This window comes from Myotis brandtii, unplaced genomic scaffold (genome assembly GCF_000412655.1).
Source record: "Myotis brandtii unplaced genomic scaffold, ASM41265v1 scaffold902, whole genome shotgun sequence".
NCBI classification, from domain to species: Eukaryota; Metazoa; Chordata; class Mammalia; order Chiroptera; family Vespertilionidae; genus Myotis; species Myotis brandtii.
The window spans coordinates 3,073,455-3,090,411 of NW_005371709.1; the positions used below are offsets into that span (position 1 = coordinate 3,073,455).

Genomic DNA, 16,957 nt, shown 5'->3' on the forward strand with positions numbered 1-16,957 from the left:
AAAAATCAGTGCCAATAGTTTTATTTTCCTAGAAGCTGGCCCAAAATATTACATAATCAACAATGCTTTGGGTTTGTGATTGGACTTTGTTTCCCCTCTGTGAAGACTTTCTCCATATGAATGTGAGGTTCAGAAAACTGAACATCAACTAATGCAGTCTCAACGAATTTGGAAAGAAATAAAATCTTGACTTACTTTAAAAATAAATAAGAAGTGAGGCTGGTGTCAGGTCTATGATAGTGAAATGAGCCCTGGCCAGTTTATCTCAGTGGTTAGAGCATCAGCCCACAAGACCCAAGGGTTGCAGGTTCGATTCCTAGTCAAGGGCCCATACCTCAATTGCAGGTTTGATCCCTGGCCCAGGTTGTGTGTGTGGGAGGCAATCAGTTGATGTGAGATAGATGTTTCTCTATCTGACCACCTCCTCCCTGACTTTCTCTCTAAGGATCAATGGAAAGGATATCCTGGGATGAGGATGGAAAAAAAAAAAAGTGAAATGAGAGGCCCAGGCCTCATAATTTTAGAATTCCTATTTGCTCACAGGCTGACTCTATAGGCCGTCTCGTTTTGGTTACTGTGATGGGTGATTCTAAGAAGGAAGATATGAGGCTAAGGTAGCTCAAGTTTCAGGAGATGGTATTCAGTGTGCTAAAGCAATGATGTAACCTGTCTCTTCTGTTGCAAGAAGAAATTTAAAAATGTAAAGGAAGAATAAAGTTGAGGCACGATAAGGAGGAGCAGAAAAGAAGAGGACAGAGGGAAAGAGGCAGAAGAAAGGAGAAGATACATCAGGGAAGGTTGTTCCTGAAAAAGGATTATTTTCTCAAGCAAGGCTGGCAAACCTTTTCTTAAAGGTCCAGACAGTAAGAATTTCAGGCTGTGTAGGCCACATGGTCTCTGTTGCAGCTCCTCAACTCTGCTGGAATGCAGCTGCAGACAACCCAGACACAAATGGGCGTAGCTTTGTTCCAATAAACTGTTATTTACAAAAGAGGAACCAGCCCACATTCTGCAGACTTGATAAATTGTTTCTAAGCCAACAGAGAGCCTTAAAACTGAAAGGACTGGGTGTGGCTCCTGGGCCAGCATCTTGGGAAATGCCAGCCCAGTCCCAGGGACGATGACAACACCAGCCTGTTGATGGTGACACCAGAGCCTCGCCAGCCTGCATCACATAGCAGTCCTTTCCTACCAGGCTCTTAGCTCCACTCATCAACAGGAACGCTGCCCCTCATGAGTGACAACTCCCGCCCTCACCACAGAATCCATCACAAGGCAGGACAGACCCAAATTCAATTCAAAGTAACTGTCTGGAAGTGTTTTTTTGATGACCTGTCTGAACAGGGAGAGATTCACCTGCCCCGAGTGTGTGATGTGTAGAGGATTAATGAAAAGTACCGCATATGTGAAGGGATGACTAACTGCACCTCTCTATCTACATCACCTCAGCAGCAATGAGGCATGGAAGCCACAGCTCACGATTACTTCTTTAAGGTAAGGCCCATGTGGAAGTCTTTAATGAAATACAGACACAACAGAACTGGCTACCCAAGGGATCGAAGGGGCCAGCAACTGCAGATGAACAGATGCTAATAACATTCCTATGTAGGAAAGCTCAAGAGCAGAACCAAGGAGCACGGCTTTCCTGCTGCGCCACATGCCTGAGGAAGTGCGGGGGTGAGGCTCAGGGCGTCCTCCCAGGCCCAGGGAGCCTCACGGACGGAAGATGTGTCTGCAGAAGAGGACCCAGCTCTGGGTGGAGCTTCAGTGATGCTTCCCAGCATCTCCCAGCTTCCCCCAAAGCTAAGAGATACTATCAGTGGTCTCTGGGCATCCACTTGGGCTCCATTAGGACAATCACTTCACTGAGCTCAGGCCCAGAAGCAGAATTTCCTTCTGATCTGGAATCCAGAATGTGGGACAGACTGACTTTGCATCTGGTGGCAAGCCATACTGTGGCGATGGCTATGAGAAGGAGGTCTTTGCAAGAGAGGGGGGAAAGGGGAGACTTGAGTCAATATCAAAGCCTGGGCTTGGAGGTATCTGGGGGACAGCATCGGCTTTAAGCGTAAAAAGGCCTTCTGGAGACAGCCCTCAAATTTCTTTCTTTCTTTCTTTCTTTCTTTCTTTCTTTCTTTCTTTCTTTCTTTCTTTCTTTCTTTCTTCCTTTCTTTCTAGCAATATAGCAAGAATCAGCAAAAATCTTTCTTTCTTTCTTTCTTTCTTTCTTTCTTCCTTTCTTTCTAGCAAAATTAACTGAATCAGCAAAAACAAGATTCAACAAATACAAAAATAATTCTAAACTTTTAATCTCATAATTATGCAGAATCCCAGTCTATTTAAGTGTAGTCACTACTATAGTGTAAGTTGATTTTAAAGATGATCCACTGCATTAAGTGTATAAATAAATACATACACACACATTGATAACTTTTCTCAAATGCTTTTTAGAATGGGAGAGAAGGCTATTATCTTGAAGTGAACTTTTACAAAAGAAAAAGAATGTAGAAAAGTAATGGAATGAATTATAAATCTGGAACTGGAATAGTTCCACCCCCCTACTGCCTCACACCTCTCTCTAACATAATGCAAGCACCCTTCCAAGGTCGTCTATGTGCAGCTAAGGGGGCATCTTGAACGCATGTACAGGAATCTGCACACCTGACATCCTCAAACCTCAGCTATAAGTCACCACAAAAACAATATCCAGTGACGACTCTACATAAAGATTTTTTAAAACTTTAAAACCACTTTTTAAAGATTAAACGAACTTACTCAAAACATATTAATGCTTTTGTGCAACTTAATGCTGAGAAAGGGTTGCCAACATACACACTCAGCAGTTTCATTAACATAGGTAGCTCTTCATTGGCCATAGTCAAAGATATATATATATATAAAAAAATTGAGACTTATGGGATAGAGGAGACATTAGGAAAAAAAAAAAATCACGGCTTCACTGAAGATAGGCTTCACTATCTATGAAATTCAATACAACTCTCCATTTCCCATGAATCAAATGCTTTTTTCCAGGCCTAGCCAATCATCAGAAGTTTTCATTGTACATATACAGCAAGCCTTTTACAGATTGGATAGAAGGCCTGTTTTATCATGATCTAAACAAACTAAAGCATAAAAAAAGTCCATCTGGGTTTATCTAAACTGGTCTGAAACAATCTAAATGGAACAATTTTTAATAGAAAGGACAGAGCAGCAGCTGTCCTTTTAAGCCTGTGTTGGTGACAGAGCGTGTTTGAGAAACTGGTTGAGGCTTTAACAACTAAGCCTTTTTGTAGAATGGCCCAATGGAAATGTTGAGTACACACGGTGTTATAATGGAGCAATGTTATAGGCACCAAGGTAAAGCCAATGCACCCATTTGAGGCTTCACCCGGGAAAGGCAAACATTATCAATTACAAATACTGCAGCTCTCACTTTTGAGCCTGACATGGCAAAGGCAGGAGTGATACTATAAGCATGAACTATGAGTACGGTGCTAACCAATCAGAATGGACCCCATTCTAAACTTGTACTTCCACATGAACATTAGCTCGGGTGCAGGCCATGTGGGGCCACTATAAGATACTGGAGCTGCTTCCTCCAACTGCAAGTCTGCTGTGGCCTTTACATAACTCTGTGCTCTTTTGACCTTTCTGAGCCTAGTGCCAGAATGGTTTGCAGGATGTTCACAGAAAGCCTTGGCACCCAGTTCACGAATCCCCTAGCACAGAACATGGGGAAGAAAGAATTTACTGTGGAACTGGGGTTAGGAGACATTTGTGGCCAATAGCCAGAGGCAAATGTACCCAAATGCACATGCACACACACTCTTAAACTTTTCTACTACTGGAAATAACATTTTGGCTCTTTTTGAATATGGAAGTACTCAGGGTAAAAAAGAAAATTAGCACAGTCACTTTCATCCTAATTGGCAAATTACAGCTATAAGCGGGGGTGGGGGGACTTTGTTAGAGTGCTAGCAAGCTCAAGGCCCAAAATGAAAATGATGGTAAGGACAAGTATTGCAAATAATTTTTAGAGGTCATAAACCAAAATCAATACCTGGTAACACACCTTCTGTCTCATGGGCACATAATTTAGAATCCATTTTTTTTCAAATGACAAAAGATCAAAGGTAGGAGTGACCTACAATGAATATGATTTTTAAAAAAGGGGTAACAGAAATATTAATCTTTTACAATAATTATAAATGCCCTCTGCATTCTCCACATACCATAAAAATGATTTGGTTTAGCTTTCAAATATCATTTAAACAGACAAACCAGACAGAGAGGGAAGTTCACTGCTGGGGTTGTAGAGAGGAGCGCCTGCTCACGTACAGACTGCAGGGAGCTGCTGGAAAGCTACTTTATGTGCATGACGGTGGTCTTCTCGGCTACAGTACAAGTGCTTGTGCATCAAGTATAAAATACAAGCCTTTATCACATAGATCAGCTTTTTAGCTTTTGTAAATTTTAAACACAAAAGGGATAAATAAGGCACTGTACTTTTAAAAACTACAACTGCTTGGTTCCAAGTTTAAAACCCAAGGAACAACCAGAATATAATATATAACTTCCCTTACTCAGCCTCGGAGAAAGACTGCAAGCTTCCTTCTCCATCTGAGATGCATTTTCTGGCATCTTAAATTGTGGTGTTCTCCATTAACTGCAGGTTTGAAAGGCTTGATAAGCTTATAAAAGCGGATTTAGTTAATGCAAAATAAAGGGTTCCTTCTATAGAACAGTTTTACTCTTGGCTGCCACCCCTCAGATCACTTTGCGTCCAGCCGCTGCCGTTTGTTGTGGGAAGAGTCCAGCTTTGCCTTCAGCTTTCGCTTTCTCTGGGCTGCACTGTTCTCCGGGCTTTTCATCAAGGGTCTGGCCCCAGCCTTTCCACTGTTCTGCTTTCTGTTGGCGGCTTTCTGTGGCCTTGAAGAGGATTCATTTGCACCTTTTTGCTTTGCAGGTTTAGTCACTGTCTCTGAGGCGGGGGACTGGGTAGGTCTTTTGTTTGTGTTCTCTTTTTCTTTCCTGAAGGGAGGGCAGCTCTTCCCAGAGGACTTTTTAGGGATCTTCACTTTATTTTCTTTCAAAGATGTCTTTTTGGGCAGGTGGCTGACTCTGTCCCTTGCAGCTGGCTTCTTGGCGGCAGGGGTTTTGGTGGCTCCATCGATACGTTTTTCTTTGCTGGCTTTCATCACCAGTCCCTTGTCCTTTCTGTCCTGAGTGCTGCCACCTTCGGTCCTCTTGCGTTTATTCTGAACTTCTGCTTTCGGCAAGATTTCAGACATCTGCTTCCCTTTCCTTCCCTTTGTTCCATCAGCACGCTTGGGTTTAATGGGAAACCCGTAGGCATCCACCTGCAGGGCATGCCTGGGGGACATCAGAGGGTGGATGCACACACTTTTACAACTCTGTCTACCTTCCACAGCCAGACCAAAAGGGCTTTCCTTTTTCTCGTTCTTGATCAAGCGCTGCTGAGCTCTGAGCTTTCCTCGAATATTGGAATACTTTCTAAGGATCCGGGTACTGGCTGGAGTAGGTGAGCTCGTAGAAGGATGGCCATTTCTACCGTCCTTAACTTCCTCTTTTCTGTCTTCAGAACTGGGGCCACGGTTGACGTCACTGCCATTCTCTGGCTCCACTTGGTCAGGATTCTCACGAAATTTGGCCCAGAGCTTCTGCATTTTCCAGTTGTTCTTTGCAGGAGTAGCTCCGGGAAATTTCTTCAAGTGTTTTTTCAAGCGTTCGGCCTGCAGTGAGCTGGGGTACAGGCTGGAAGGTGAGTACTTCTGAAGAGGATGCTTGACAGGAGGTGTGTCTCCCGGAAGACGAGTGTTGAGCTTCTTCACGATGACCAGAGACCGGGTTTCAGTTGTCTCTAAGAACCATTTACAAACATTAGATAATTTAAAGTTTGTCATAAACAGCATCTGAACAGGAGAAAACTTTTGAGCTTCCAATGGACCCTTACATTTCCGTGACCTTTTCTTGCTTTTCCAAATCTCCTTCAGCTTATCCGACCTGTTCCTTGCTCTTGGTGTTGGCTGGCCTTCTTTCTCCAGCTGGATCCAGCCTTTCTGAACTTTCATGTATTGGGCATTGAAGTTGGCGATGAGCTCTTGGTTTTCCTCCTCGGCACACCATTCCATAAACTTGGGCTGGTCGTCGACCACTGCTTCCCCATCATCCTCATCTATGGGATCTCCACTCTCTGAAGCTTCATCTTCCTTGGGTACTGGGTTTTCTTGTGCTGCTTCCTTTTCTGAAGTCATTTTTGTGGTATCCAAGGAGTCCAGAGAATGAGCATGTCTTAGGTTGTAGTTCGAAGACGTCTGTCTCGTGAGCCTTGGTACCCATTTTGAGGGCCCAGCATCATCATCACTTCCACTGCTTGACAACGCGAGCACGATGGATGGCTCATCATGATCATCACCTTTATGCTGGGCGTTCGCACTGTCCATCTCACTTACAACCTCCTCCACGTCTTGTGCAGGAACAGGTCCTGGCTTCTCTTCTGACTGCTCTGGGAAAGGACATGGAACACTTTCTAAGAGGTCACAGGCATTTTTCTCACCTAACTTAGACTGGACATAGATTTCCAGTCTCTCTCCAGGCAGGGGCTGGCCAACTGTGATAATAGGATCACTGTTGGGGAAAATATCTCCTTCTTCTTTTTTGGCCTCTTTTGCCAGCATGTTTTTAAAAGTCTGCCTAGTGATGATCCCACCTTCTTCGCCCTCCTGCTCAGCATCCTTCTCAGAGGGATTTTCATTGACATATGGGTTTTTGGTGTCATCCATAGCTTTCGGGTGGAGACCCTCGGTCAGAAAGTCCTCCGGTGTTGTTCCACCAGGGTACTCTTCTTTTTCAGAACATTCTGCACCAGGATTTTTAGAAAACTTGACCTCAGGGCAAGCAGAGGAAGAATCTGAACTTTGATTTCTTAGGTCCTTATCGGCAGAGGAAGAATCTGAAAGTTGACTTCTTAGGCACCTATCTGAGGCCTCAGGACATTTTTTACCCTTTTTCTTCTTGTCCGAGTTCTCTTCAGGTAAGTCAATGGTTTGTTCACACATATCTTTTTCTGAAGGATGTTTTCTATCATCACCTTCTTCCTCTAATTTTCCTGTACTACTTGCTGCCTTACTTTCCTCAATGTCACTGGGGTCTTTCTTAGTCAAAGTGCTGCTTTCCTTCGAGAGCGGGTCAGAATCCAGCTCCTGGGCATCTTCAGTCTCGGTCTCAGTATTGATGCTTTGTTCATCCTCAGCCTTTCCCAGGCTCGCAGGAGGCTCCAAGCTCACGGGGGTACTTTGATTTTCTGAGCACAGAGGACTTTCTGCCCTTCTGACTGTTTTAGGAGAAGAACTAGGCCTAGACACAACATCTTCTCTGTCTCCCTCAGAAAAGCTCTCAGTAGAGGGAACCAGGGGACAGTCTTCAGGTTCACTCGTCCCCTTTGCATCAGGCATTTCAGCTGGGCATTGGTCTCGTTCAGGGGAAGCTATCCCACCTGCTGTGGGAGCTGCGACCATGGAGCTGCCTTCGGGCATGGCCTCTTCTGGAAGGTGAGCTGGGAGAGGCCATGCCAGGCTGGAGGCTGTTGCTTCCTCTGACCTTGGGGAGCTGGTTGGATTGGGTTGGTTCACTGTGGGGCAAACCTCAGGCTCTTGAGATTTCTTCTCAGATGAAGCATCGCTGTCTCCTTCCTTGGGGGAGGTTATTTCTTCACTAGGCTCTTCAGCGTTGTCCTCTCTGGGAAGCTGCACATCCACCGTAGGTCTCGGGGTTGAAATGATGAGGGTCTGTTTGGGAGTGACCAATGCCTCTGATGCCAGTGTCGAGCAGCTTGGTTTTTCTTGGGAGTGTAAGTTTCTGGCCAGTGTGCGAACAGTCGGCAGCTCGCAACAATCACCATTGAAAAAGTATCCTCGAGTACTTTTTCTGGCTGTTTTCCGAGAAGACAACATCGATCTCTGATTCTCAAAGTGGCATTCTGTTATTGGCTGACTGATATAAACGACATCACATTGGTTATCATAATCATTTATCCTCAGCCCTGATGCCCTTTTACTCTTCCGAGCTGTCTTGATGGAGGCTGATAACATCTTGGTTCGAGAGTGTCCATTGGATGCTTTGTGCACGGCTGGCATGGGGCTGGGGGCTAACCAACCATCTTTGGAATGATCATACTGGCCCTTATCGCTGGGATGCAAATGGAAACCCACCTTATTTCTTCCTAGTGAGTGAAGATGGTTCTCTTGCTTTGGCCTTGAATCTTGTTCACTTGCCTCTAAATCCTGGCGCAAAGGCATTCTGGAGCTACATTGTAAAGTATTCTCTTTGTCAGCAGTTCTAGATGAATTCCCTGTAAACCCCGAGTCCCAAGCCTCTTCTGATAAAGCTCTGAATGAATGTCTTTGAGAAACAATACAGGTGCTGTTCTCCTCACTAGTCTCAGTTGCCGATTTTCCTGCAATCAGCCTTTCTACTAAAGCTGAACTCTGCATATGGTCTTTACCATCCTCACATACTTTCACATTTGTGTCTTGCTCCTGTCCAGTGGTTTGCCCCTCCACGCTCTCAGAGGTGTGATGGAGGTTGCACGGGGAAGAATTAGATGTACTAAGGTATCCCAGAGTGGAACTATCCGTTGAACTCCCAGAATTAGGTTTAGTGGTTGGAAGTTCAGAGGGATCTTTCTGTACATTAGTCAAGGCATTCTCTCTTCCATCTACAGAGTTCGTCTCAGGAGGAGGCTCCTTCAGGGCCTTTTCTGCCAAGGGTAGAGGACTGTGAGAGCCTGATGAGTCTATCAAATCTACAGAATGAAGAGACTTCATATCGAGACACAGAGCATCATTTTCCTTATGTCTGGTGCCTAGCTGGGCACAGCCAGCACTGCAAGTGGATGCATCCATTGTTCCAGAATCAGAATGTTGTAGGTCCTCGGTGTCTGGCTGAGATTCGGTGTACAGATCGTTCAGAACACGAATGAACTGCTTCTGATGATGAGTGCACAATTTGACCATAAACTTCTCCAGGGGGGACTTCGACTGATTGTTAGAATCAACTGCTATTGCCTCTGTTGCGTTCTCACTAGATAGACAAAGAGAAAGAAGGAATTAGAATGGTCATTCTCCGAAGAACCATTTTTACATTTTGAAATTCACCAGATGTTACTCATGTTGTAAAGAGAGTGAACACTGTAGCCAAAACTCCTTCTAAATGCCTATATACTTTTGCTTCAATAAATCAATCTTTAACTAATTAAGTATAAGGCTGTTCTACTCTCAATTTTTAGTGACAACATCCTTCATACTTTTTAAGTGATCATTCACAAATAATTTTTATCTTCTAAAGAAGAAATATTGAAAATAAATCTTTTTTCAAAAAGTTAAATTTTGGTCACATTATTAACTCATTAGTCAATATATACTTTTGTTTTAGATCTGGGTACTACTGTTAAGTAATTATTGCTTTATAAGTCCACAAAACTGACAAAAATTCAGGTACATTACATTACAAATCTTGGTGTATAAATACTTTGAGAAATTATAGTTTTAATATGGTTTCTCAGCATGACCAATTGGCTAGACTTTCTAATTCTGCAAATAATAATGCAGGAACCTTCTACCCCTTTCCTGGGGCATGGATGAACTGAGATCAATAATTTCACATTTCATACACATTGAAAAATGGAATGACAAGCCATTCCTGATTCCTGGCCTCTAAGTGAGAAAACAGATGTGAAATGACATTGTAAGCTGTAGGGCTTTGTCAGTGCAAGGCGGTATTATGTCTTTAGTCAAACCCCAACTGTGGCATTGTCTTAGACCTTCAATAACCATTTATAATAATCCACAGGGAAGTCATTTTACATTAAAGAACCCCTTTCACACTTTATAAGTCATCCAGGACAATTCTTAGAGTTTAACCTGGACAGTGGGGGCAGCAGGAAAGGACCATACAAGGTTCAAAACAGGCTAAAGGCAATTCCTGGCTAGACAGCCAAGAGTTTGCAAGAGCGGCTCAGTGTTTCTGGATGTCTGGGTCTTACTAAGCCCATGCAGCTGGAGTGCTCCAATGCTCTGGAGTTTTATACAATCTCTCAATCTCTCTCTCTCTAGATTACATTTCTTCAGGAGCCTATTATCTGACTCTTTATGTAATATGGCAGAGCACTGAGGGCAGCTTAATAAATGTGCTGAACAGATGTTGTTTGATAATATCTCCAAGGTAACTCTTCTTTTCTTCAATCTGTGACATTATCTCCCAGCCATGAGGTGCCTTATAGGAAGGCTTACCCTAGCCAACCTACGCCAGCCTCCTACTTCCCCATCCTCCTCTGGCCTCTGAAGCAGTAGGGTTTTATTGAAAAGAGCACAGATTGTGGAATCTGAAAAACTTACATTCTACTTCTCACTCTGACATTTACTATTTACAGAATCTGGGGCAAATTAACCTTTCTGAACTTGGTTTCTTCGTCGGTAAATTGCACCTGAATATCAGTATTTCAAAGGATTGTTGTGAGATATTAGATAATGAACATAAAGCACAAAGCACCAAAAGCAGCTCTCCATTTCAGTTTCTCTGTTCCTGACTCAGGGAGATTTTAGGACCAAGTGGTGAAAAGTTGCTGACACACATCTAAATACCGAACGAAATGAAATCAAGAAACTATTGGTGAAATCTGTTGTTAAAACTTTTACAAGCAAAAAGGTTAGACTGTGTTTTATGTTCACAACTAGCCAGAGAGCACTTTTCTTCAGCAGTTCCATGGATATCTGAATGGGTCTACGTTAGGCTCCGGGTTAGATGGGCATGTCTTGGAAAATGCCTACCTCAAACTTGAAACTGATCATGGAATTGTGAGTAAACCACAAAAAAATATTATTACAGAAATATTATCACAGGTGTAGGGGATGGTAAACTTTAAAGTACATGATGGCAATGGGGCAACAGTCTAACAAAAAGAAGAAAAGCAACTACAAAAACTCATTGGGCAGTACTCCTATGATACGTGTATTTTTCTTTCTATATATTGTCCTTCAGGAGAAAGTTTTTAAAAGGCAACAGCTGGAAGGGCAACAGGAAGAGTCTCCTCTTGCTGTGTAAGAATGGCAATAACCTCCTTCCCTCAGAACAGGGGAGACACCAATGACACCCTCAGGTGGGGGACTATTAAGTCATGCCAACTCTAGGACCCAACGAGATGCACACAGGAGCTTAACTCCTCATGCAGTTGCAGACTTTGCAGCTGGAGGAACAGAGGGCCCCTGCCGAAGGACCCCACCCAGAAGGTACTTTGGGTACCAACAGTATACTAGTAATACAAGCATATAAATATATTTTTATATTTATATAAAAATAACGCAATAAAGAAAGTGTCGCAATATAGCAAGTCCTAATCATTTTGTTGGTGGAGGGTCTTGCCTTCAGTTGGTAAAAACAAAAAACAAAAAACCACAATATTTGTGAAGCGCAATAAAACGAAGTATGCCTGTATTTGTTACAGGATATAGCACTGTGAGATAGTGGAGAGTAGTCACCACTTCTGGTTGTGTGATCTTGGTCAAAACACTTTACCATTTTGGTTAACCTGCCCCATCTACCACATAGAATTTCTACAAAGAAAAGCCTGCAAAGTTTATACCAATATCAGTTATCATCATTGTCAGCCAATCATATTAAATATGCTTCAGTAAAAATAACTTAGAGATCAGGAATGCACATTAACATTTCCTTACAAGTTCATTCCCAATTTAAATGAATTTTCTGTTTTCCCTTCAAGTATCAAATATTTTAAAAATTTTAAATCTTTTTGATGGAAGTCTTAAAAAGTATATCCTCCTCTGAACACAATTTAGTCCATTTAATGACTCAGGGTCATTACCATGTACACTATTATTAAAGTTAGTCATGCTTTTTATTATTCTAAAATGAACTACACTGGTAGTTTTGGGGGCTACTCAATTGAGTGAGTTTGTCTGCCGAAATACAGAAAAGCCACAGTGGCAGTCTGTATTTTATGAAAATCTTTCTTTTTACTGGCTTCCAAATAGAAGCTGTGTGTAGGAGCCCCACTCATACCTTTTGTAGAATACCTCTGCTCACTGTAAGCAAAAATAAATAGGCTCAGAATGAAGGTTTGAGGAATAGTTTTATATGTAAAGTATGTGGATTTTCTAACAACAACTTCAACTGCTCAGAAGCCTTTATCCCTCAGTTTTTGGTTCTTGGATGTGTTTCTGATGTTTCTGAATACGTGACTACACATAAGTGCGATTTTCGACCTTTCCAATGCATCAAAGGTACTCTAAATGCATTTTAGCAATACACAAAGAAGGCAAAAAGGTTGGTAACAGTGTATGAGATAGATAAAGAAATATCCTGGAATGTTATTGTAGGAAAAACTGAAGAGAAATGGTTGTCCCCAACTCAAGAAGCATAGTCATCACCAAGTTTGTGAAAATCTTTGGGACACTGACTTATGCCTGAGACTGCTCTGGAAGCAGGCTGTAGCACTTGGGATGAACAGAACAATACGCCTGAGATTAATTAATTCAAGGCATGTGCCCAGTAAGAGGACAGAGTGCTCTGAAGAAAACTGAGGAAGTATTTTCTTCTAAAGTGATGCTCACATAAAATAAAAAACTGAATAAGTCTCAAGTGATCTAACTTCTTTAAGGTTGTAAGAGTTGGATCTGCTGCTGTTACATATTTCAATAATTTAATAGTGCTTCAATATTTAATTATTCCAAAGAGCCATGCAACCAACCCTGAAGCAATGGCTGTGGCAATGTGGCTCAGACCACAGGTAGGTATGAACTAAACTGCAGGGTCATAGTAAGGGGAGGTGGTGTCTTCACAACCAAGGCATTAGTACCCACTGAACTCTGTCTACCCTGGAACACTGCAGTGCAGCACTTGGATGCTAAAACACAGCACCAGAGAGGCGGACATAGGCAACACCAGCCTTAAGAGGCATTTACAGCAGTGGTTTAGGGAAGCTCAGGAGATAAAAATATTAAAGTTGCAAATGGCAACCTGGCTAGAGAGAAAGAGACTTCAACAAAGGGTTATTTGCGTGTGTGTTTTCTTGGTAGAAAGGATCAGGGCTGATGTACTAGTGAACCACAGGTCATCAGAGCAAGCCATAGGATGCTCCTTACCAGTTACACCCTTGGCTACCACAAAGCGATCCCACCTGGAGTGACTGCACGTGTTCCTGAAATCCTACGCCATAATGGTTTCATAAAATTCACTGGCAATTATAAGGGGTCTTGTATACTTATTCTATAATTTGTATCTTTTACTGACTCAATTTGTCTGTCTTTGTCTTAGCTTTCCAAGCAGATGTAAGCTATATGTGTGTACATAGGGACCACATTTCTGGTTTTCTCTTAGCAAGAAAGAAGAGAGGGGAGAGGGGAGCATCAAGGATGCCTCTGGGTTTTCTTCCTGGGCAGCACCATTTAGTGAGATAGGAACAAAGGCAATGGAGCTGGCGGCTGGTGATTGGTGGGGTGTGTTGTGTCTGATGGGTTCTGATCTGTACACTCTGAGTGAAAGTGTTTCTAAGGTTTTGAATCTGAGATGTCTGGTTGGCAACTGGACGCACAGGCATGAGCCCACTAGTAGCTTCAACTGGGCCTGAAAACCTTGACGTTAATACTAACCGTGTCATTCAGTGGCCCTGCCATAATAGCTAACTTTATAACTATAGTAATAAAATCACTTTTGACTGTGCCTCTGCATTATCCAGATTCCTACCTTGATATTTCTCTAGAAATCTTCTCAATAGTTTTAGATGAATTTTAATTTCATCTTATTTGAATATTAATTTTAAAAATTAACCTCAATTCCTGAAGTTTAATTCTATCACAATTTTTTTCATGTTTAAACAATGGGTGCTAGCCAGTTGTACCCTAGTTTTAAACAGTTAGTCTTTACCTTTGCTTCTAGTTATTTAATTTTTCCAATAGCCTTGTGCCTTTAGTAGAGCCAAAAGGTATCATTTACCCTGATGTAGAATCCTCGGTATAGGCAGTAAGCAGGGAAAGTAGAGAGGGTGAGTTTCTGTCCCGCAGACCATTCACTCAATCAGCCAAAGGGGAAGCCCTATGTTTTAGTTCAGTGTTATAGTCAACACCACAGCATGTCCCTCACATCTGACTATATCAGATCTTTATAAGAATAATAGTTCATCACAGATTTTGAAATCACTTGTTTGAGTTCATGTTTTTTCTGCTCAACAACAGGACTCTCTGTAAGAGTTAAGTGAGTTATTTATGAATCAGAAATTACTTTACCACCACCACTGAAGAGCAGTAAGATTCTAGGGTCTGGTAAATGGGAGAAAGGGCTATGGAAAGAGGGGAACTTGATTTCTGACTACCTGGACTAGTTTTGAGTTTCTTATGGTGAGTAATGGCCTTCATGACCTTACATGTCAAATTCTTAAGGGTGTGGTAAAAGGATAAGATAATATTCATAAAAACTTTGAAAGGCATAGTTTAAGAATGATGTTATTTCACAATCCTATCTTTAATGATTTACTCAGCAATGTTTTTCTAGATCAGAGGTTAGACACAGAAGAACTCACCTACTTTGTCAATACTGCAATACTTAAATTACCCCGAGGAAAGCATTCCTGTGGTTAATATAAATGGTGGATCATCAGCACTTATGTTATTTAGGATAAAACACAGATCAAATAGAGATGTGGCAGAGAGCTGAAACGACAATTTTAAGAGTCTAGAATTTGGGATTGGTAGATTCAGGTAGTCAATATCTGTTCTTTACCAATAAAACTGCTTGATGGCAAGATTAACATCATTAATAACCAAAATATATTCTTCTTGACTAAAAAAGATCATTAGAGACAGTGAAGGATATTTGGATGGGAGCTAGTCTTAGTAGCAGGAAAAGGTAGTTGCAGTAAACGAGAAGGGGAGAGAAAGCTAGAGAATACATTAGACAGAGTAGACCCAAAAGTCAAGAGCTGTAAATTTGGCTTAAGTCTTCTCTTTAAATATAAGAAAACATAAACATAAAAATGCGTCATCAGCCCCCCTTCAAGGCAATAAATCTTATTTAGTGTTTTGTTTTTTTGCCAAACAGTAACCTGAAATTATGTTCTCTAATTCCTTACTCTGATTCTTTTAAATAAGCACCAAAAATGTTAAATGTATTCAAGGGCCTGAATAAGTCTGCTGACAAGTCTTTGCCCTACACTGGGAAATGCATCTACCCTTGGGGGGAGGGTTCAGAGGCTGCAGCGAAAGACATGGAATTTTGAACCAGATGGCATACATTTAAAAAATTATAGTTGTTGGAAGTGGGGGTGGGGGGGGGATATCCCTAAGTGATATAACTAAGTGATATAAGCTAAGTAATAATTTAAGTACCTAAATTATTAATCTAATGAGTATTATAAGAATTCTTAAAAAACACTGAAATATTCTTTAAGAAATAAGATAATGATTTCAGACAAAGGGGACAGACCTCTGCCCAGGGCTGAATTGAACAGAAAAAGAGTGTCTATTACTAGCCTGCCTAAGTTAGTGGAACCAGATTAAAGAGAGATCTGGATGTTAAAGGCATAACTGGCATAAGGTCAGGCTTACATGGGAGCTCATGACAAGCTAGTAAGACTGGCGCGTGTGTGTGTGTGTGTGTGTGTGTGTGTGTGTGTGTGTGTATGCGTGCACGTGCCAGGTAGGGGATTAAAAATCTATGTTGTTCTTTGGGGGAAATTTCCCTTTAATTCCCAATTTAAATGACAAGGACCATAATAGACTAAAATAATACCACTGCTTAAGCAGAATATAGAGGTGCTCACTCTCTAAGCGAGAGAAAACACACCATATCACATGCTCTTTTAAAGACGGTGGAGGGAAAGAAACATTTGCCAAGGTCTAATAGAGGCGAAGGACTGCACAATTTCCCTGGAGTGTGACTGAGAGAAGTCAGAGTCCAGGCAAGATTCCCATTGCAACGGGAATGCACTTCTTTTGAAATAATAATGATGATGACAATAAAAATAAACTCAAACAAAAACCCACACCACCACCTTGCAGGGCAGTGTGTTTGCAGGGGGGACGAGGGGGACCTAAAGGAGGCATGGGGAACATAAACCAACAAAAAGACATTTAACAGTCAAATATTCCTAGTTTCTCTTAGGGCAGCTAGCAGATTATATATCTAAATATGCAGATATTTGATAGCATCCTGAATTTTTCATGATTTTATGGGATCTTTTTGAGGTTCTTCATCTCCATTCTTGAAACCATACTAATCTGTGGCATGGTCCTTAAAAGTGGCAAGTTCTACCCGTACCCGTGTTGTTATATAGTAAAATCACTTAAAACTGACACAATGATGGCACTCTTAAGAAATAACTATAATTAAAGGACCCAGACCACCACTTTATAAAACATAAAACATTAAAAGGATTTCTAGGATACCTTCTCAAGATTTAATATTATTTCCCATTTGTTCACCTCATTTATGTTAGAGGAGATACACACACACACACACACACACACACACACACACACAAATAAACTACAAACATGCAAATTGACCGTACCTTCGCTATGCCTTAAGCCACGCCCACCAGCCAATCAGAGTGACTATATGCAAATTAACCCAACCAAGATGGCGGCCGGCAGCCGCGGAGCTGGAGCAAGCAGGAGGCTTGGTTGCCCCAATGATGGAGGAAGCCAACTTCCCGCCTGCCACGGCTGGCTCTGAGCTCCACTCAAAGCAACAAAGTTTCAATTATAGAAGGTAAATAAACCCCAGATACCTGCTGTCAGCTGGCCATGGCCACGGAGCTGGAGTGAGCAGGAGGCTTCCCTCCCGCCCACCCTGGCTGGCTCAGAGCTCCTCTCAAGGCTACAAAGTTTCAATTGTAGAAGGTAAATAAATCCCAGAATAAAAA

General features: G+C 42.0%; 1 protein-coding gene across 3 annotated transcripts in view; it reads right to left on the reverse strand.

The window, feature by feature from the left end:
• Positions 1 to 2,202: 2,202 nt before the first annotated feature.
• LOC102251591 (ligand-dependent corepressor) overlaps positions 2,203 to 16,957 on the reverse strand; it is a 98,183-nt gene continuing 83,428 nt past the window's right edge. For all 3 annotated transcript variants that reach the window (XM_014532676.1, XM_014532675.1, XM_005885420.2), the window contains one exon: positions 2,203 to 9,105. In XM_014532676.1, the coding sequence (XP_014388162.1) occupies positions 4,776 to 9,105 (4,330 nt within the window). In that variant the 3' untranslated portion in view covers positions 2,203 to 4,775. The remainder of the gene's footprint in view (positions 9,106 to 16,957) is intronic.